The sequence below is a fragment of the Plectropomus leopardus genome, chromosome 3 (assembly GCF_026936395.1).
Source record: "Plectropomus leopardus strain MGB_pleo_1.0 chromosome 3, ASM2693639v1, whole genome shotgun sequence".
NCBI lineage: Eukaryota > Metazoa > Chordata > Actinopteri > Perciformes > Serranidae > Plectropomus > Plectropomus leopardus.
In genome coordinates, this window is record NC_142178.1 from 8,833,684 (window position 1) to 8,855,685 (window position 22,002).

General features: G+C 38.6%; 2 protein-coding genes across 3 annotated transcripts; both read right to left on the reverse strand.

Moving 5' to 3' along the window:
* Nucleotides 1-1,273: 1,273 nt before the first annotated feature.
* On the reverse strand, nucleotides 1,274-13,443 carry LOC121942654 (serine hydrolase-like protein). The gene is made up of 13 exons (XM_042485918.2): nucleotides 11,955-13,443; nucleotides 11,699-11,842; nucleotides 8,759-8,872; nucleotides 8,556-8,597; nucleotides 7,913-7,932; nucleotides 7,731-7,805; nucleotides 7,462-7,568; nucleotides 6,098-6,177; nucleotides 5,969-6,003; nucleotides 5,762-5,838; nucleotides 5,494-5,581; nucleotides 2,672-4,398; nucleotides 1,274-2,258 (listed from the first exon to the last, which is right to left on the reverse strand). The coding sequence occupies exons 1-12, from the start codon at nucleotides 11,977-11,979 to the stop codon at nucleotides 4,279-4,281; spliced, it is 927 nt and encodes a 308-aa protein (XP_042341852.2). The 5' UTR covers nucleotides 11,980-13,443; the 3' UTR covers nucleotides 1,274-2,258; nucleotides 2,672-4,278.
* A 154-nt stretch (nucleotides 13,444-13,597) lies between these two features.
* LOC121942653 (serine hydrolase-like protein) lies at nucleotides 13,598-20,092 on the reverse strand. 2 transcript variants are annotated; one of them, XM_042485917.2, is made up of 13 exons: nucleotides 19,874-20,085; nucleotides 19,617-19,688; nucleotides 19,108-19,251; nucleotides 17,164-17,277; nucleotides 16,916-16,957; nucleotides 16,816-16,835; nucleotides 16,645-16,719; nucleotides 15,454-15,560; nucleotides 15,286-15,365; nucleotides 15,157-15,191; nucleotides 14,961-15,037; nucleotides 14,576-14,663; nucleotides 13,598-14,237 (listed from the first exon to the last, which is right to left on the reverse strand). In XM_042485917.2, exons 1-13 carry the CDS (start codon nucleotides 19,902-19,904, stop codon nucleotides 14,106-14,108), a joined length of 1,017 nt encoding a protein of 338 aa, XP_042341851.2. In that variant the 5' UTR covers nucleotides 19,905-20,085; the 3' UTR covers nucleotides 13,598-14,105. The 2 variants fall into 2 exon arrangements, with proteins under 2 accessions (XP_042341851.2, XP_087931630.1); XM_088075504.1 differs by having other exon boundaries at nucleotides 16,645-16,835; nucleotides 19,874-20,092.
* Between the last annotated feature and the right edge of the window lie 1,910 nt (nucleotides 20,093-22,002).

Genomic DNA, 22,002 nt, shown 5'->3' on the forward strand with positions numbered 1-22,002 from the left:
TCAGTAGGAAGTAGTGGGCACAGAAGTGCCATTCTCTCCATTCCTCGACACTGAAGCTGCTCTGTTTCACTCCCACTCAGCTCTCATCTGGTTTGGTTCATGGGACGTCTGTGAAGTCTGACTGTGGTCTTATTGTAGTATTCTGTCAGAACACAGACAGATCAGTGGTGGAATAAGTACTCTGAACCTTTAAAAGTATCAAAACTAAAAGTACAGGGTCCCTTGATGTTATTATGGGTCATTTTATTGGATTGTTGATATTGATGCATCTGTTTTTGAGCAAGATTTTACTCTTGTAGTGATCAAGGTGGAGATATATTTGGCTCATGTGTGGTTCTCAAAGGGTCAGGGGCCCCTCCAAAGAATGGGGTCATAAGATAAGTTCACGGCCATACCACCTTGAGCCTGCCCATCTCATCTGATCTCTACAGCTGAGCGGGGTCAGGCTGGCTCGGATTGGAGACCGCCTGCTGAAAGCGTTTGAGGTCCGGCCGAAAACTAAAGGGGAAAGAGCGTTTTTGGTCAGGGCCCCGAGGCTCGGGAGTGATCTGCCTGAGGACATGCAGTCGGCTGAGTCTGTGATCGCGTTTAAATCCCTTCTTAAAACATATTTTTATTGGAGAGCCTTTCCTGATTAAATCTGAATTTTAACCTGCTTTCAACTGTTTTTCTTTTGTATAAAACCTGTTGATTTTATGCCTTTTCTGTTTTATTTTGCTGCCTTTTGAAGACATTTAATGCTTATTTGAAAAGTGTTTTGACATTATTACTACTACTACTACTTACTATTACAAATATAAATCTGAGGACTCATGAGATAATAAAAAGTAAAGTAGAGGAAAAAAAACAAAATTCTGCCACACACACTTTTATGTTGATTTTGATTTTTCTTTTTTTATTTGTTACATTTCCCTCTGTTTTTATTTTTAGTGGTGAGTGGAATTTGACACTTTAGGCTCAAAAAGTTTAAGTAAAAATAAGAAAAACTGTGGTGCAACTGTTTTTTTTGTGAGTTTTTTTTCCCTAAGCTTATCAAATGTTTTTAATGTATATTCTTAATTTTAAAAAATAACTAAAGCTGTCAAGATACATGTCGTGGAGTAGAAGTATAAAGTAGCACTAAATATAATTACTCAAGTAAAGTACATTAAAGTTGTACTTAAATACAGTACTTGAGTAAATATACTCCACCAATGTTGCAGCCATAAATCAGAATATTTTCAGAAATCCTAAAATATGATGGACTACATAATAACAGTGTGAATCCAAAGAATTGAGGATTAAACAGTTTTATTCTGTATGAACAAAGAAAGCATATGATCATCAAAAGCGGGCTGTTACACACCCACAGTTTCCTCACCATGCTGTCAAGTAAAAACAATGAAATCAAACAAAATATACACTTTGAGCTTTACCAAATACTACTTTTCTGTAATCTTGGTCCATCTAGAATAATCTTGGCACCTTGAATAAATCTGGTTGCATTTATTCAGAACATATTAATTTTTAATAAAGTCACTACTAACACCATTTTGGCAAAGTGGCACTAACAATCCACATGCTTCTCAGCAGCTGCCGTGCCGACATCGCCAGAGAGCGAGGATTAAAAACCCTCCCTGCTGGCTGCCAACAAATTCATTGCACTTCTGTCACTAATTAAATGCACAATAGAAGTAAACTTCATGATATATGTAAAGTGATTGTCAAAATACAAAACGTATGTAAAAGTTGGCACAAGTGTAAGATGGCGTGAAATTTACATCGTGTTTTAATCACATTTCTAAAGGGCAACGTGTCCTCCTCACAGTCCTGCATCAAGTCTTCTCCTCCTTTGTGCATTTGGCTTCTACTTTTCCCTGATCTCTACAGAAAGTGCGTTAGAGATCAGAGAAAAGTTGGAATGACAGGACAGGGCGATCTCTCCTCCATCCTTGTCACCCTCCTCTTCCATTCTCTTTCTCCATCTTTTAGGTGTTGGCTCCCATCCCGCCGGTGTCCTGGCAGCACCCCTGTCCAGATGGCCTCCCGCCCTGCTCCGCCTCGCCCTCTTGATCATATCAGGGCATTGCTATCGTCATCTCTGCAGTTCACACTGGCCACCAGCGGGTGATGCCGGACTGTTTTGTTGCTCCACTTGTGGGCATCCTGCAGCCCGGGCTCGAGGAAGTAAAGGCACGCTCCGAAGCCTGCCAGCACCAAAACCGACACCAGCAGGTAGAGCGGGACGAACCAGTCCAAGAAGAGCCACGACATTGCTGCTGTCGGAGGAAAGGGGTGGGAAGGGTGGAGGAGGGAAGGACGGAGAATGGATGAAGGGATGAGGAGGAAAGATAGGACAAAGAAATGGAAGGAAATGAGAGATTGTTTTTTTTTTTAATTTAAAAGTAATCCTTCAGAGTGAGAAATCACGCATGACAAACTGCCGCATCTCAGTTTCCCATTATTTCCAGTCATTCCTTAGAAAGCCCTCCTCATTACAATCACAACTGTGGGATGAGGCACACTGGAACGAAGACATTACACAATCAGCATCCAGCAGGCAGACTGCTTCTATCAGACAATGATTTTTCATTTGCAACACACACACACACACACACACACACACACACACACACACAGGTGTAACACTCTATAAATAGTGCTCCGTAGTAAATAAAGCCACGGTGCTTACCTGCAGATGCTGCCGAATCAGTTGCTCTCTCTGTTTTTTGACTGTATGTGATGTGCAGCAGCCTCCGAGTCAAATCAATCAGACTGTTTCCAGCGCCGCAGCTCTGACTGTTGCATGCGAGACGGCAAAAATCACAGGTGCTCTCTGAGAGGCACAAGAGGCAGAAGCTGCATGCGGCTTCATCCTCCGAGCTCCTGGCTCTGACGTGCAGAGAGGAGGGGTGGGGGTTGCTATGACAACACCCCTGCTGATGGCGGAGAGGATGGAGGGAGTGGGAGGGAAACTTATATAACTATAATCATTTTTTGGGGAGGGGGGGGAGTGGGAGGAGGAAGGGCCCTTCAGATGTCTGTGGATGCTCGCCGCCTTGCTGCTCGCTGCGTAAAATCAATTCCACTCCATTTAACAGCAAGGCCATCACACAGTTTATGTGACATTGAGAGAGAGAGAGGGGGCCATTTTTGTGTGAGCGGCACCCCTAATATCTGCGCTGACTGACAGCAGCTGCAGTGTTTTATGGAGTCATCCCCCCACCGGAGTCGAAGTGGGAAAAGATTTTTTTTTGTCTTGCTGGCTCCGAGACAAAAGCTGAGTACAGAGAGGATTGGCCTACATGATGAAAAGTTGTCAGAGGATGTCATCGCTTTTAATGACTACCATTTTTAGCTCATTCTGCACAAGCTTCAGATTCATGAAAAGCAGAGGAGTTAAAACAGACTCAGATTAAATTATGACATGTCCCGGCCGCACAAGTTAGAAGAAGAATAAAGGATCATTTGAATGATGCAGGATTTTATTCACTTTGGAGCTTTTTAAATATTTCCTGTCCTGAAAGCTGAAGCTGGTTTAAATCAGAGTTGCCTCATTGACAGCACCGTAATATATTTATACATTTGTCACATTGCGTCAGGGACAGAACTTGGAAGTCTTGTCTTTTATTTATTTTTTTATGGTATTTACTGCCTTGACTGATGCACCTAATAACTTGAGGTTTGGAGAGATAAACATATTATGTATTCTTTTTATTATTAAAGTCTGACTTCCACCATCGTCCCTGGTGTCTTCACAGTCCACCAGTCTTTATAAAGATTGGACAGGCACTTAGTCACTTAAAAAACATCAGAAAATAGGACCTTGTAAATTTACTTATTTAATGTGGGGAAAAATGAACACAAGTGCTGAAAGGTGTCCGTTTCTGTTCATTTTTGTCCACATTAAATAAGTAAATTTATTTGTGAGTGCTGGTGTTCTGTTTGTTTTCCTCTCCACAACTGTGCACCTCCATGTACTGTTTAAGGATATTGGAGTTATACACGCTGCTATTTTTCTTCATAAAAACTTAATATGAGGAGGAACAATAGATAAACAGACCTGCTTCTATCTGTATGTAAAACAATTTTAGTAACTAGTGTGAATTTAAATCAGCAGCAACCTCAGCAATAATGAATGCAGTGATATATTAAGATATGATTATTCAAAGTCTCTAAAGAAACTATAGGACTGTTCAAACGTAATACATCAGAATTATGTTAACGACTGCTCTGAGAGAGATGAGAGCAGAGTACTGAGACATAAAGTGTGCGTGTGTGTGTGTATGTGTGTGTCCACTAAGCTGTCAGCTGCTGTGAGAGCACTTTGGTCTGCAGGAAGTCAAAAACAAATGGAGCAACGACTTCAGGATGACTCAGATGGACGTGATGATCGCCTGGTAGCATCACCACCGTGTGCTGCAAGAGAGACCGAGACAAAAGATGATAAGTAAAGTAGAAAATCTTAAAGTTCAAGTTCATTTGTTCTGTCATTTATTGCTTTTTCATACACAACTAATTAAGCTAAAAGTTAACTGTGGAAGATCTTTTGTCTTCATCCCTCTGTTGGTTAATTCCTTTTACTACTTTAATGTGGACTGTAAACAGTATTTTCTCGTCCATGAGTAGATGCACACTTCTTTTGCATGTCTAGTTTGGTAAAAAAGAAAATAATTTTTGCATGAAAGTGCTCACAAAGGTCTGTGGATTATCTTGAGTAATCCGGTCATGATTTCTGGAAAGACACATTGCTGTTAAGTTTTTCAGATGTTAGAAAGATAGAAAATTCTACAGCTGATATCTCTTACACTCACACCAACAATCTAGGCTGACAAATAGCACTAAAGATAAGAGGAAAAATATGTATTTTTGTTTTTTTTTTGAGTGAACTCTTCCTTTAAGTGTTCCAGTAAAGCATGCAAGAAAGCCAGTATGCAAAATACCAGGACCCTGAAACTATAACTCACCTAAATTAAATAAAGTTATATGAAAGGCTCCTGTGCTTTCCCTGCTTTGATAAGCCAGCACGTATGCTGTGAAAAAGGTCTGATCTACTCTGAAGAAGGCACAGCTGAAACAAAAGTGCATTTTTCTCCTGTGCTAAATTTTAAAAAAAAAGAAAAAAGAAAGAAAAATCTGATTTTGTGTGTGAACTCTTAAGATTCACATCTATAAATATTTGCTCATTCTGAGACACTGAGCTCTCACCATGGTGCTGCTGTCAGATCTGTGCAGCTGCCTGCCACATTAGGTTTAACAGATCAACACACAAACACACAGCCAAAGTGTTCAAAACACTGACTTGTTTTAGCCTACATGTGTCGGCTCTGGGTAGCTCAGGTTTGTCACACACATCATCGCAATGAATGCACTCCAATGACTTAATTTCAAATGGACAATGTGTATTTTTATTGTCTGTATGCTTAACCCTATACCCTCCAGCTACAATGTTGGTTAAATCATGAAACGTTTTCCAGCATATATTTATTTTTTTAATCCAGGATTCAAACTCACATTTCTGTCACGGTATCCTTGGAGAAGTATGGAGGAAGCTTTCTGTTGGTTTGTTTCTGAAATCGGTGGATCAAAACCTCGGTCTCCTCTGGAAAACAGAGATTTTAAACAGATTTAGCATGACATGCTTTGATAATTTTATTAAGGCACATCAAGTTATTGGATTAGGATGCACAAAGAGGCATGCGACTGGCATGTTCATATTGTTTAAGTGTAATAACATTATAATACAAACATCCATTTCAGTATAATAATCAGTATATCTTACAGAACAACAAGAACAGAGGCTTGAATCTTTAACTGCAGCTCCAGACTCTGCTCCAAAGTGATGCGTGCTGTGCTTTTCTGAAAACGTCAAACAAAACACACATGTACTGTACACGCTGAATGTTAAACCTCTGGTGTAGAAAATATAAGCTCTCAGAAAGGAGATGGTGAATGTGGAGGAAGGTTTGGGAGATGAAAAGTGACTTACAAAATTAATTCGCATGTCTCTGGAGAACACAAATCCTGTTGAAGAGAAACACATTCAGCTGCCAGCAGATGAGAGAAAGCAAAGTGAGATTATTCCTCTCTGAGAGGACGGGGAGAGATAACGACGCACCTCCCTCAACTTGAACTAGACCTCGCTCTAAAAGGATGTGCACTGACTGTTCAGACAGAGTCGGGTTTACAGCCAACAACCTGAAAGAAATAAAACACTTTAGCCAACAGCAGCTGACAACAGTATGCCAGAAACCAAAGAGCCATATCTTTTTTTGGTCTGTTTTATCTCTCTGTGTGATTTATTGTATTATGTTAAATGAGTGAGCCAAACATTGCGTAGCACCATAACATTGTCAGACTAAAATATTATGCAGTAGAACCAGTATGCATTCTTCTTACTTGTCAAAATGTGGTGCCTACATTACCCACAACTGAACACTGACAATTTGGTCAAATTCAGGTGTGTCATACTACCCTCGGACCGGGTGAGTTAAGTCCATAGGAACGACCCCTCTTATGGTATTCACAACCCTTTCACAAAATTTTCACAAAAGCTTTGAATTCTGGCATGTTTGCTGATGCATTCAGAAATGGCAGAGGCCATTGAAGTTATTTTTTTAGTGCACGGTAATATAACAGAGTGCTCCCAGGAATGATGGTTTCTATAGTTGAAGTTGGCATTGTTCTCTTGTCAAACAGCCTGTTGGATTTTTTTCACTGGATTTTGGACTGGGGCAGAAAATCAGCTCTGTGGCAAACAAACATTTATGATACTTACACATTTTGTTCAGCAAGATCATTTTCACAAATGAACGTGACTTTAATCCTTTTTTAAGTTTAAATTCAGTCGTCAAATATATAAAGCTAACGTTAGATTATAAATAAACTACACCACGGTGTAGTGGTGACTAACTTGACTAACTAATAATTTAACAGCCCTCCCACACAAAGACTGTAAAGCTGTGTTTGGTGTGATGGCATTCTGTAGTCTAATTCAGCCACCTGTGAGCAATCATCTTTTTTAAGACACATAAAAGCTTAAAAATTCACAAGTGGGGTAAGTCTTTTTATTCACATATTTTTCTTTTTGTTTATTTAAGTCTCTTCAGCTCATGTTAACCAAAAACCCATTCAAAAAACACATTGACTGCAAGATGTGGGAAATGGGAATGCTAAAATGCTGACTCATTTCTGGGTTTTAGGACTCATTGCTGCGGCACTCAATATATTTGAATTTTAGTTGTGCAGAGTTTTTTTTAATTCTTTTTTTTATAGTATGTCTAAAGAAAATATTCCCAAAAGCCATTTTTTTCTCTACTGGTTCTCTAGTCTTCAACCTCAGCCGACTCTGACTCAAGTGACATTACTTGAAATTACTGCAAAAACGTTAAGTTCCCTTTGAACACTCCTCAAATCAGCACAAAAATCCCCCAAAAAGGTTCAGTTAATTCACATTAGTCACAAACTTGAGTGGTGCAGTACCTCTCAGCTGCCTTCTCGTAAGTGTAAACTTTTTTCTTCACCTCTGTTTGTTTTTCAAACTGAAGCATCTTTTCCATCCCCTGTCTCATCAGTTTGGGCATTTCTTTCTGCAGGAAAAGACACAGAAACTACTGACAGGAGCAGAATATGAACAGAACTCGGGAATAATGCAGTGCTACTACAGCAATAATGAACATCTTTACAATTAGATCATGTTCCTTATAGAGGCGTGTCATATGCAATACAACGATTTAAAACTGCTGAAGTACTGGATCTGCAGGCAAGAATCCAAAACAGTCCAGCAGTATGACGGCCTCCACCATCTCAGGATACAGTGCACTGAACTGTGGAAACATAATACGCACCATGCTGATGCAATTCATCGCTGATAAATATTCTCTGTATAACGAGTGAGAACAGTGATAGGTTGCATGTGATGAATCTTAGTTACCATTCCAGCGATGTTGCCACCTGGAAGAGAGTGAACAAACGATTGTGCTCAAAGATTTGGACACTGGTCAAAATCATTTCTTGTTAAGGACTTACTTTTAAATGGATTCTGGCTTTGACTAAGCCGTTTCATCATCAATCATTATGTTAATGCATTTTTGGATTGATCAAATACTAATTTAGTCTATAAAGTGCTGGGGGAATAAAGAAAAAGTGATAAATGTCCAAGGTAGCATCTTCTAATTGCTTGTTTTGTCCCACCAGCTAAACTTGAAATGATATAAATTGCAAAAAAAAAATTTTTTTAAAAAGAAGCTGCAAATCTTCACATTTTAGAAGGTGACAGTGTTTCTTTGTAAGTGACTTAAATGCTTCATTTATGATTTTTAGCAAAGCATTTGGGGGATTCATTCTCTCTTGACTAATTGATGAAATCACTTATGGTTCCAGCATCGTTTGATGGATCGTTTTAAACACCACAGAGTATAATTACACTCCAGTGGCGAATTTAATCAGTTGGACCTGATTTTAAAAAGCTGCCATGTTCCAATAATAAAAAGAACATCTTGTCCCTTTGTATTTGCAGTTTTTATGATTGTGAATGTGAAAATGCACAGTGTTGGTGTCAGTATGTCTGCACTCACCCATACTGTGGCCTATGATGGAGAATTTTCTCCACTGGAGACCTGAGTGTTAAATAGAAAACATCTGATTACATCTAGTTTCACTTTCTGCTGAACATCACAGTCACAAAGACACACCAGAGTCCTGAAGAGATCCAGCCTCATGATGGAAACAGATTTGAGTAAAACTATTGGCTGAAAAGCGACCTCAAGTACTCACACACCCTCAACGATTCTGCGTACGTCCGCCACGTGTGTAGGTACTCCATAGTCGACTCCAGGAGGACGATGGGAGGACAAACCGTGACCTGCCATGTCCACTGCTACATATCTGCACTCTGAGAGGAAATGGAAAGGGAGATGGAATCATCTATAATGCAGATATCCTAAACCTGGAGGAGTGGAAACGTCCACAGGCTTTAGTCTGAACTGTAATAACTTTACTGATCCGCTAACATGTAGTGTTTGGATTGTGACCAAATTCCTGCAAAAGCAATGACATCAGCCGCAAACTGCAATTTGCAAATGTTAGTATAGTGAACAGAGATCATCAACAGGTTAGCAGGCCTGCGTTAGCATTTAGCTCAAAGTAGCCTCACACAGCTGCTGGCATGACTGTAGATGTGGCTGTCCCAAATCAAAATTTCATACAGTATATACTGCATATTGACTGTCACAATATGTGTCACAAATTATCGGCCCGGTCGATTATTGGAGCCGATATTTGGCCTTTTGTAGATTATCTATATCTGCATTTTATTTTAATGATCGATGACAAAATTAATGAATTAAAAAGTGCAAAGATAGTGTTGGCATGAGAAGAACTTTTATTTTGTGAAACCTCAGGGAGCTATTTTTACCAATGCATTTTTTATTCATATTTTCACTTGACTTTATTAAAAGAATTGCCAGGAACTTGCTGTATAAGGAGTTTGTTATATTCTTAATTCTAAATATTGACAGAAAGATTTTAATTTTTATTGTAAATGCATATTGGTTCCAAATATCAGTTCTCATTAACAACTAATAATCAGAATCAGTATCAGCCCTGAAAAAACTATATGGGTCAACCCCTAATTAATATACAAAAATATTAACATATTTAACTTTTTATATTAAGAGGGCATTATATACGTGCTATTTTGAAAGACAACAAAGAAACTTCAAAACAGGTTTATTGAGATTTAATACTTTTTTTAAACTGTTTAACCGGCATCCGCATTTTTGGTGTGTTCCAAATCAAAAACTTTTTCTTTTAAGTTTGAGTACATTCTGCTGCTGCCCTTACAACGTCTGTACTGTAACATGGGTAATAATAATAATAATAATAATAACTTTTATTTATAATATAAAAAGTAACAATAAATACCATAAGTTAAGGCCAAATGATAAAAGTGGGTTTTTAGAAGAGTTCTAAAAAAGGTCACTGAGTTCGCCTGCCTGAGATCCTCGGGCAGGGAGTTCCACAGCAGAGGGGCCCAGACAGCAAAGGCTCGCTCACCTTTAGTGACAAGGCGAGATTTTGGAACCATTAGTAGAACTTGTAGATCTCAGGCAGCGATCAGGCTCATAAGGAGTTAACAAGTCACAGATATAGACAGGAGCCTGACCATTCAAGCCTTTAAAAACAAGCAAAAAAAATCTTAAAATCTTGGTATACATTAAAAGCCTGGCAGCTGTGTTTTGGATGAGTTGCAGTCTTTGGATTTTACGCTTACTGATGCCAGAATAAAGTGCACTGGAATAATCAAGTGTGGAGAAAATAAAAGCGTGGGTTACCTTTACTGAATCTGCACCAGAAAGAAATGACCTGATCCTTGTTAAGTGTCTCAGTTGGGCAAATTGAGACTCTACCACTTTAGTTACCTTAATTATGAATGCAATTGGGACAACTACTTTGTCAAAACTTGCTCATATTCCCGTTGCAGTGCACAGCGTGAAATTTGCTGTAAAAAAAAAAAAAAGGGTATGCAATTTGAAACACAGCTGTTATCACTTAACATTACCACGAGTACACACAAAACAGCACTCCCAAAGCTTGCCAGAGATGGAGGTCAACCCAGAGAGCTCAGCTGTCATCTCTTTAAAGTTAAAACTGCATACAGCACATGTGTGCTGCTTAGGAAGCAACTGTTTCAACTTCCATAATGGAAGTGTTTGTGATTGATGGATTCATTAAAATCATTACAGCTTTTATCAGCTGTCAATTAGCGTCATCTGCTTGCTGCTCAGTCGATGTGACGGATCTACTGCAGTGCAGAAGATTTTGGGTCAGAATGCCCAAAAAATCATGCGGGCTTGCATGCTGCAAAATGCGAGCAGCATTTGACATACTTGGCATTGAGACATACAAAATATTCTTCTGGAACAATAAATAGTCTGGTAGAATGCTCAATGGATGCAACATGAGTCATAATTTTTAAGCTGCTCTTCAATTTCCTTTCTGCTTTACATTGTGGGACAATAGTAGTAGATAATAAATAGTATTTCGTATGCATGCTGTCTGCTTCTAGTGTACTTTATTTTACCATTGTCTGGTGTGAATAAACTACACACCAGTAGTGTAGTTCTCAAGACCACTTTCTGTCTTGGTTTCGCCACGGAATTGACTATGGTTTTTCTCAGCTTTTGGTCTCAGGCAAAGATATTGCTTATGTGCCAATGCAAAACAGGAGTCCTGAAGAAAGATGATGAAGTTGATTTTGGCTCCATGGTGTTTGTATTTGTTTAATTAGAGAAAACATAAAAAGATTCCGTAAAATTCTCCTCTGCAAGGCTATTGATTATTTTATTACAACATTTCTCAGGCTACACTTATACATACACACATATGTAGGGCACAATAAAACGATAAAAGATGTGAATTAAGAAAAATCTACATGTGTTTTCTGTGGGTGTTTCTGTGGGAATGTAACACTTTTAGATTAATTTGAAGAGTTCCTATGGTTCACATGTTTCACATTGGTCTTGTCTCAGTCTCAACACACTCTGGTCTTGGTCAGGACTTGGTTTCGATTTAGGTAGTCTCGACTACAACACTGCTTCATGCTAAAAACCTGCTTAGACTCAGAGGGTAGTGCTGAATAGGAAACAGCTATAGTCTTGTTAAGATGGGGGTACAAGGTGGAGTCAGAATTACTCAGCTCTGCTCTGTTAGAGTTTACCTCGGGGCAGGAGGGGAATGAGGGTGTTGAAGGTGCCACAGTTGTCAGCCCAGCCGTGCAGGCACAGCACAGGATAGCCGTGATCAGGACCCCATACTCTCCCTCTGATCTCTCCCCATGAGAGCGGGACAGACAGCTCTGAAACTGCACACATCACACAAAACACCTCAGAAAACCAAAAACCAAACCACGACTCCTGAAAGTGGCTAAATGGTGAAACTTCACATGGCTTGTGTTTGTTAGTGAGACATACTACCTGCTTGTTTCATTGTAGATGACATTGCAGTGTCTGATGATCCTCAGTTTTCGTCTCTGAGAGTTTGAAGATGAAATCCAGCAAAAGCTGAAGGAGTGACAATAAACGTAATCTACGCAAAGCTTTAAAAACCACCCCTGAAATGTCTGATTAACAAATGAAACATGACCGCCCACTTTGACCTTTGGAACCTGAAGGCAACATGTTCTACCACCGATGATTTCATTGGATACTCAAAAAAATGGGCTGCTCTTAAGGCCAATAATCACCAACTGTAGAGGTGGGTCTTACCTTCCAACAAGCCAGGTGACAACCCTACTCTCCTATGTCTTTTTATTCCCTCAGCACTACCTGTCAGGCAGCCTCATGCCAGGACAATGCACCTGGGACAGAGTGAAATCTGCTACCTGCTGAGAGCAACACCACCATTCAATCTTCTCTGTAATGACAAAATCTCGAGTACACTGCTCTCCTGCCCAAAATGTACTTCAAGATAAGTGCAGCCTTGACGGGCTCAACCAGTCTGATGCTTTAAAGTTTTTAGAGATTAAAGTGGTCTGTTCTCTGAGAGGAAAACGTTTTTTTAACGCTGGTAATGTGCACAATATATTTTGGATTTTTGGGTAACAAGTATGATGTGTGGTGTTCTGTTTGTTATTTTTATTTACAGTCCGTGTATGTGATAAAACCTGCAGACACATAAACAAAGAACCTGTCAAAATGTGCTATAAACTGAACATTAACTGGATTGATCGGACCACACTTGTTTGTATCACTTATCAACTCATTCATGCAATGGAGCACTGAGCGCAAGATTCAATACAGAAGTGAATCTAGAAAAGAAAGCTCTAATTTTGGAAATAGGGAACAAGCTTAGTTGTTTGATGAAAACTCAAATATGAAGCTGCAGCCAGCAGCCAGTCAGCGTAGCTCAGCATTAAGACTGTAAAGATGGGAAATAGCTAGCCTGACTCTGTCCTAAACTGTGAATCGGGAAGAAATAGTCCCGTACTTAATCCACTGTAAAATCCCAATTCCTGATCCTTTAGCTACTGTCCTCAACTGGCTTGTAAGGGGTGGGGATGGGGTGGGGGGATGCTGGTTTACTCTCTTCAAAAGGGCAGACATGTCATTCCACATGGTGTGATTTGATTGATTTTATTTGATATATTAAAGTGGCTCTGTGAGTCGTCTGGACACGGTTTTCAACATGGAGCTGGCTGAGCTAACAGCTGGCTGCTAACGGTGCTAAACCTGTAAACAGTGCAAAAAAAGTGACATCGAGGGGCGCGCGTCATGGAGTAGACGTGTCAACCGCGAGGTCCCAACTTACAGGCACAAATAAGTTTTTATTCTTTTTAATGGTCTGATTAAGTTGCTTTGTTTTTTGATATTTTGAGAGTCAAGTATTTCAGTTTTTGAGAGCGATTTTTGACAAAAAATGCCTCCTAAAGCCTCCTAAAACTGTGCAGGCTTGTAACTAACACTGCCAGCAAGACCACGGTGGATAAAAATATGTGACAGACATTCTGAGAGGTAGTCAAAAGAGTCATTCAAGAAGAAAACGACTGCAGACGACAAGAGATAAACAGTGCTTAACAACGGCAACAGTGCTGACAGAGCAAATAAATTAACCAGGGTAGTGGAATAAATGTTGTTTTTTAATGACACAATGTTTTTTTTTTGTTTTTTATTAAGTGCATTGATGTAAAATAGTATATTAGTAAAGTATACATGTCAGTCACTATTCCTGCCTGCCTCCTGACTTAGACTTTAGGACTGCTATGGAAATGAGTGATGTGACTTTATAGTGTTATCCTGTTGAATTTAGTACGGTGTGCACATTTGTGTGCTGTGGTTTTTCAAATAAAATCAATCAAACGGAACTTCTTTAAAAACTGTTATCTCCCACAAAACTGTGTTGCTGCTGTGGTGAACTCACAATAAAAAGTGGGACCCACAGATTAAAAAGGAAAGGAAAAAGTTAAGGCTGATATGTATGTGCAGAAGTAAGCCCCCCCATAAACTTGCTTCAACAAGAATTACATCACATTATGGATCACATTTTCACACTATTGTTCATGTAAACACAAACAGTTTGTTCAACAGAACAATGTGTCTCCAGTGTGACAGTGTGAGTGTGTTTGTATCTTATAACTTGTGCCCTCTGATGTTAGGCTGGGACAACACTTTGGTTCGCAGGAAGTCAGACACAAGCGGAGCGACGACTTCAGGCTTATCCAGATGAACGTGATGATCGCCTGCGACCTTTGCCACCGTGTGCTGAAACCAACAGAAACAGAGAGGGATATTATTAACTGCACATACACAGAATCAACAACCATTAAAGGGAAACTTCTGTATTTTTCAACCTGAACTCTACTTTCCCATGTTTTGAATGATTTTAAACAGATGTAAATTGATGGCCCACACATGCCCTGACGGATTACATTACAGCTTGTTATGCAGCTGCAGCACTCTAGTTCAATACTGGACCAATTTCAAAAACTGTTTCCATTAGTCACTCAGACACAAAACCATGGAAAAATAGGGTCGAGGTCCAAAAACACATCAGGCTTTTTTAAATTGAATTTTCACTCTGTCCCAAGATGCAAACTCACGTTTCGGTCCTGTAAGTGTTGGAGAAGCGTTGGGCTAAATTTTCTTTGAGATGGCTCAGAAAACATTCTATCAAGGCCATTTTCTGCTCTGCAGAAAGAGATTTTGAACATGCAGTGTGAGAAAAGGCCACATACTTTTGATGAAGAGCATGTTATTGACAGAAAGCTGTGATATAGGTTGAGATTTGTGACTTCATACAGAAAAACAACAGAACACATCAGCGAGGCGAGGATGGGATATTCATATTGTTAGCTGTATTTCAGCTCAGGGCATTAGCTACTTTATGTTAGCTGCTGAAAATGTGTCTGCTATCACATTGTCATTCTGCAGTCACAACATTATAAAGAAAACCTCAGTTTCAGTGTGCTGATCAGTATATCTTACAGAACAACAAGAACAGAGGCTTGAATCTTCGACTGCATCTCCAGACTCTGCTCCAAACTGTTTCGCAAAATGTATTTCTGAAAACATAAAACATACATGTGCTGTAAAATCTGAAACCTCTCATGTAGAAAATATAAGAAAGCCGGGAGGAGGTGGTGAATGTGGAGGAAGGTGTGGGAGGTTAAAAGTGACTTACAAAATTAACTCTGAGGTCTCTGGAGAACACAAATCCTGTTGAAGAGAAACACATTCAGCTGCCAGCAGATGAGAGAAAGCAAAGTGAGATTATTCCTCTCTGAGAGGACGGGGAGAGATAACGACGCACCTCCCTCAACTTGAACTAGACCTCGCTCTAAAAGGATGTGCACTGACTGTTCAGACAGAGTCGGGTTTGCAGCCAACAACCTGAAAGAAATAAAACACTTTAGCCAACAGCAGCTGACAATAAAGACAAAGTATCTAAAAATCCAAAATAAATCTCTGCAAATGATACCTCTCAGCTGCCTTCTCGTAAGTGTAAACTCTTTGTTTCTCCTCTGTCTTTTTTTCAAACTGTAGCATCTCATCCATCCCCTGCCTCATCACTTTGGAAAGTTCTTTCTGCAGGAAAAGAGACAGAAGCTACTGACAGGAGTGCAAAGTACAGCAGGGCTCTTTTTTTAATTTTTTTTTTTACATGAGATACAGTGTGTGAATAGAGCACAATGCAAAAAATACTGCAAGAGTCATTTTCAGCACCTGAATGAAGATTATTCACTGAAAGTTCTTTCCGTAAAAGCCTAAAGTTGAATAAAAAAACCTCTTCCGTACATTTCAATGAGGACAGAATCTAAATTTATAATGAATTTATATGAGTTTGTGCATTTTGTACATATTACAAATCAAGGACACTGAAGTCTTCTGTATTTGTCTGTGGAGTTTTACATTCTGTGGTCAATAAATTCCAACTGTTGGGCGTGAAAAGGCCATATTCAGGGATTTTTAGAGTCAAATTTAAATTCCACTCCTTATAGCAAAGACAAGAAAGAAAGATAGAAATAAAAGAAAGAAAGAAAGAAAGAAAGAAATACAGGATTCACTGGCTCTTTGGAATTTCCTTCCTTAAAACATTTTTAACATTTAGCAAGGAATTTGACTGGAAAACCAAATAATTTAACACAGCTCTCACAATTTCTTTATATGAGAATGAATCTTTGGCATAATGTTGGAAAACTGTGATTAATAGGAGACTACACACAGCTTCTGAGTCATAGGAAATCATATATCATATTTTATTGTAAGCAGGCTTAGGCTCTGTTACACTGAATAAAATGTTAACTAAGAAAGGCAAGCTAATTGCTAACATGCTTGCTTATAAAGGATGCAAGTCAATGTTTGAGTCAGATATGACACAGGTGTGATCCTGTTATCCCGTCTGAGGTGCATCAGGTGTTGTGTTCCACATGATTTGTTTCCCAGTTGCACCAGGAAAGGGGATTACAGTTCATGGTACCATTACCACTGGAAAATGCACCAATATTTCACATAAAGTATGAGGTCTTTGAATAAGGTGAATAAAACTTTTTTGAGACTAACTCCAAGATTCTCTTTGTGTCTTGTCAGACGGTCCTAGCTGAACATTTAACACCAGAAACTATTAAAGCTTCACAGTGAGTGTAATCTGAGGAGTCAAAAGGATTCATACTGAGTCTGTTGGAAGGAATCCGTAAGCGTCCAGAATCACGAGAGCTTCCACCGTCTCCGGATACAGTGCACTGAACTGTGGAAGACAAAGTATGGACAATATGATGACACCACACATGAAAAAACAGCAAAACAGCATCCATATATTGTGTAAAATGACAATGGCACTCACCATCCCAGCAATGTCACCACCTGTAAATAAAAAGAAGCTGCATGTAATTTGCACTTTAATTGACAGATGAAGATAAATTCTGCTCTGATGGTGGACTCACCCATGCTGTGGCCTATGATGGAGAATTTCTTCAGCTGCAGAGCTGTGGGAGTTAATTTCACAGATCATCAACCAGGTTCAGTATCTCATCACAGAACACTGAGCTACTTTTTAGTTGCCACAAGTCCTTCTGTGCTTTAATTATACACATAAATAGGGACACAAAGTCCCGCAGAGGTTAGACCTCTGCGGGACTTTGTGTTCTTCACTGATGTTTGGATTAAAATCATTATGAGCTCACACACACACCATCGACAACTCTTCGTACGTCCGCCACGTACGAGGGAAAAGAGTAGAAATCTCCAGGAGGACGATGTGATGACCGACCGTGACCTGCCAGGTCCAACGCCACATATCTGCACTCTGACAGAAAGAGATGTGTAAAATACTCACACAACACAAATCCCAAGAACATAAATCACAAGTCTGGGAAGTAATTTATTTTAAGGATCCATATTTTCTTCATTGTTTCCTAATAATTTGCAAAGGACATTTCTAAAAAGAGAGAATTCGTTGAGCATTATAGGTAAATATAAAGACAAAGTTCTGACATAGTAATAATAGAAATTAGTTAAAGCTGATCAAGACTGCATGTAATGATTATTTTCATTATTGCTTTAACTGGTGATTATTTTTATGATTAAGGAATTTATTCTTTAGTATATTTAGTGGCTATAAAAAAGTGTAGAAAATACTGAAAAATGCAAAGGCCAAAACCTAAAGTTCTTAAATGTACATGTTTCTTTTTCTCCTCATTTACTCTCATTTCTTATACCTTTTCATATCAAGTAATATTACTTTTTATTACTATGACAATATCACTGTAAGAATTACTTTTCCTTACTATTCAAGTTTACAGATTTTACTAAATTTATCTTACATTTATTGTTATTCTATAAGGCACTTGTGTTAGCGTTACTTGTCATACGCTTTACATTTGTTAGTGTAGTGTTTCAGTTCTAAGGTTGTCATTTTTGCGATATCTCTGACACAACAATTTCCTTTGGGATTAATAAAGTTCTGTCTTATGTGATCTTTTCACATTTCACAAATGACTTACATGATTGATTGATCAAAATTGTTGATGATTATTTGTCTATATCCATCTATTTTTATTCAGGTTCTTTACCTAAGTATTATTACCTAAGTGTAAAAACACTCCATTACAAGTAAAACTCCTACATTTACTATGTTTTACTTAAAAAAAAGGTATGAGAAAAATGTTATTGAAGTGTAAAAAGTACAGGTACTCTTTAAGCCGAACGTGCATTTTAATAAGAATCACAATATGGTTTATTGTTAAGTAGATTTGACTTAAGGTTTTTTAAAGCCTTGGAGTTTTGGTGCATTAAATAAACACACTATAAGTAAATTTAAAAAAACAAACAAACAGAAACAGTGCAGCAAAAGTCAAGAAGTTAAATATAGAACAGAAAAATTATAATTTAAAAAAAAGTAAAAAAAAAAAAAATACTGTATAAATGCCATTAAAATATGTACAGTATAACTATATAAATGTGTAACATCTAATTATTTTTTTTCACCAATATATTAACATGAAAGTAGCCTTTTAATGTTGGGCAGTTAATTTGGAGCTATTTTCAATTTTTTTAATATGATGATCATACTGTGTTTCTTTCTCACAATAATGACATTTCAAAAATATCCTCCTTTGTAGTTTTATAATTTCAACCTGTTTCCAAATCAATTTAAGACGTTTTTTAGCAGTAAGCCTAAGAATCTCAGTAATAGACTCAAATGACCTGCAGTTTGCACAGAATGAATGAAAAGCGTTAATCTACAAAGTAACCCCAGCAATCAATGTTTTAAAGTGAAAAAAACCCCACACTATTACCCATTAAATTAATAATTAGTGTACAGTAGTACCAAATGGAAATACTTACGCACAGTATTTAGTGTGTGTAACTTTTCCACTACAATCAATTTGTCATCAAAAGACATAAACTAATCAAATAAGTATTAAATCATTTCATCCCTACAATTAAGTACACAAAGTATACCAAATGAAAAAAATCACCTACAGCCTGCCTTTATACCAATCACTTGAGCTTTGTTTTGACACTTTCTGGAAAACCATAAGACACTTACAGACCTGTAAAATAAAGTGTTAACCAGCTTCGTTTACAGAAAGTCTCCTTACTTATATGCCAGTAATGACAGAATATGCATTACCATTAGGTAAAAGCGGGATGAGGGTGTTGAATGCACCACAGTTATCAGCCCAGCCGTGCAGGCACAGCACAGGACGACCGTGATCAGGACCCCAGACTCTCCCTCTGATCTCTCCCCATGGGACAGGGACAGACAGCTCTGAAACTGCACACAGGACACATCAGAGCCCTCAGTCTGCAGCTCACACACACAAATCATTGACAATTTACCACTCAACTGTTATTATTATCACTAATGTATATTAGACAACCAGGACCAAGAAAACATCTGCTTATAAGATAAAAATAACCTTTCAGAAAGCCTGCAGCTCAACGCTCATTTAACAGATAAGAAACGAAAAACAGCTCTATTACCACACATGAGCTTAAAAAAAGAGCAGTATGGATGCTCAGATCCAGAAGACACCTTATAAGTTAAATATTTGACTAGTTAACTGTCAGTGATTATAACTGCTGTAGGTCTCTAACTGTCAACAACTTCTTAAAGTCTCCACAGTCTGGCTTTGTTACCTTGTTGAGCCATTGTGGTGGATGTCGCACACTGTCTAACGCCCCGTAAAGTTTGCAGTAGCACTAGCATCTCTAAATAAACATAAGAAACAGACCGTGAATGACACGTCCGCGGTCCATGGCATTTATATAATTAACTGGCTTCCGTGTTGCCGCAACACAAACATTTCATTGGATGAAGCGGTGCAAACATTTAAAGGGACAGGTATCATTTTTCACCCGAGCCTTGCAGATATCCCCTCAGTCAGGTCTCTTACCTGTGGATGTTTCTCCCAAAAACAGATTCATCTTTCAAACTGCCAATAGACTTTTAGAAATAGTGTCTCTGTCACTGTATTTATCCAGTCTTTTGAAACTGGAGCCTTTGTTTGTAAACAATTCATTAAAGTCATCCATAGACATCACACCAGTCAGCCTGAAGATGGAAATTTTGATAAATGTGGTGTCTGACATCTTTCCTCCAGCAGGCTAAATATAAATCAGGAGTAACAACAACAGACCATATTCACAGCAGAAGTTTTAACCCATCATTGTAGTAAAAGTACAGGTGTTACTAATGACACTGATGATGTCTCTGTTCCATTCAAAAGTCCTAATGGGAGTGACATCGAGCAACCAGGACCCTGAAATTAAAGCAGCTAAATGGTATTCAGCCATCGTTCATTTCATTATTTGCACCTGCACATGTAATAGTCTTCAGTGAAAAAGGCCCATTGCCACCCAGTTACCATTGAGTTGTTGGCTAATGTTAGCTGCTTGAGCTAACGCTAGTTAGCCAATAAACTGTGAAAAACAAATAATTTACATGTTTAAACTTTTGTCAATATGGAGATGCTGCACATCACTGTTTTTTTTTTTTATTTTACAGTTGAGTCGTTCAGTATATCTTACCGAAACCACCCACCTAGCAGCGTTTATATTAGCAAAGTAGCAAAAGCATCTCAAAACAACAAGCGTGGCTAGCAAGTTTGCTGCAACTTAGCTGTAACATTAGCTGCGATGTTAGCTTCAATCAGTGACAGTTCAACGCTCAGTTTGTTTTTACATAACAAACTCACCTCTCGTCAAGCACACTTACAGGTTGTGATTTGCCCAAAAAAGAGCCAACTGCCTCGTCTTTCAGGGGTAACGTTGTGAAAATCCAGCTGTAAACTGTTCCCAACCGGTAAAGCAGTCCTTTAGGAAACTGAAGCATACACAATATAATGTTCGGGTTATATTTTTGAGGAATACTTTTAAAAATAAATTTCAACCACTTATTCGTGGTTTAGTCTTCCCTTGGCAGTCCATTCATGCTGCTCTAACTAGACTAGGAAGCATGAAAATCGTAGGCCTAGGCAGTGATGTAGGCTTTATTTGTTACATTGTGATGTCACCAAATTATGGAAGTAAACACAGACTCAAATGAGCTGTTTTAGGAGCAGTGTCTTTTGAGGGAGAGAGAGCTCCCTTTGGTTTTGAATGCTTTATCACTTAGGAGACCTTTTACAAGCACAGAATGCCACACAAAACAACAAGAAAAGGGAAAAACCCCAAAGCATAATAGGTCCCCTTTAAGCCTCAACACAAAAGCATTTGATTGTATTTCTCTGCTCACAGTACAAAAGTACCCACTTCCATTTAATTCTGTGGAGTTTATAGTGGGATATGAAATATCCATGTGTTATTTTTCTGTTTTGTTTAAGTTTGTATCCTTATAGGTAGATAATCACACCAGATAGCCCGTAAAATACACTAAAATATGGAGAAAAAAAATTTGACTTTTAAAATAAGATCATTGAAAAAAACAACATAATAGATTATGATATTAGTAAAATGTTCACTATTGGTAAAAAATAAAGGAAGTGTAGTTTTAGAGATTTCTAACAGATTAACTTTCAAAATAAGTAATTCTTGACATAATATAAATGCTTTATTGCCCAAAACACACTGTAAACAAGACACTGTGAAACTCTTGTTAAGATTCATCCTCTGCTCTCTGTGGCACTCAGGTACACACTCTTTCTCCCCACAGCTCACTAACTTTTGAGATTAAACATGAGGACACACACACACACACACACACACACACACACACACACACACACACACACACACACACACACACACACACACACACACAGACACACAGACACACAGACACACACACACACACACACACAGTTCAGAGAAAGTGTGTAACTACTAAAATATTTACAACAGGCAGCAGACTTTCGAGACACCTGAGCTGCCACAGTGCATTTCAAACAATCCTCAAAGACAGCAGCTACAAGGTGATAAATCTGCTGCCTGCTAATACACAGCAGTGTACTGCAGGGCGGCTGGAAGACACCAAAAACACTTCAGCAGCACCAATGACTAAGGAGAACTTTATTAAGTACACCTA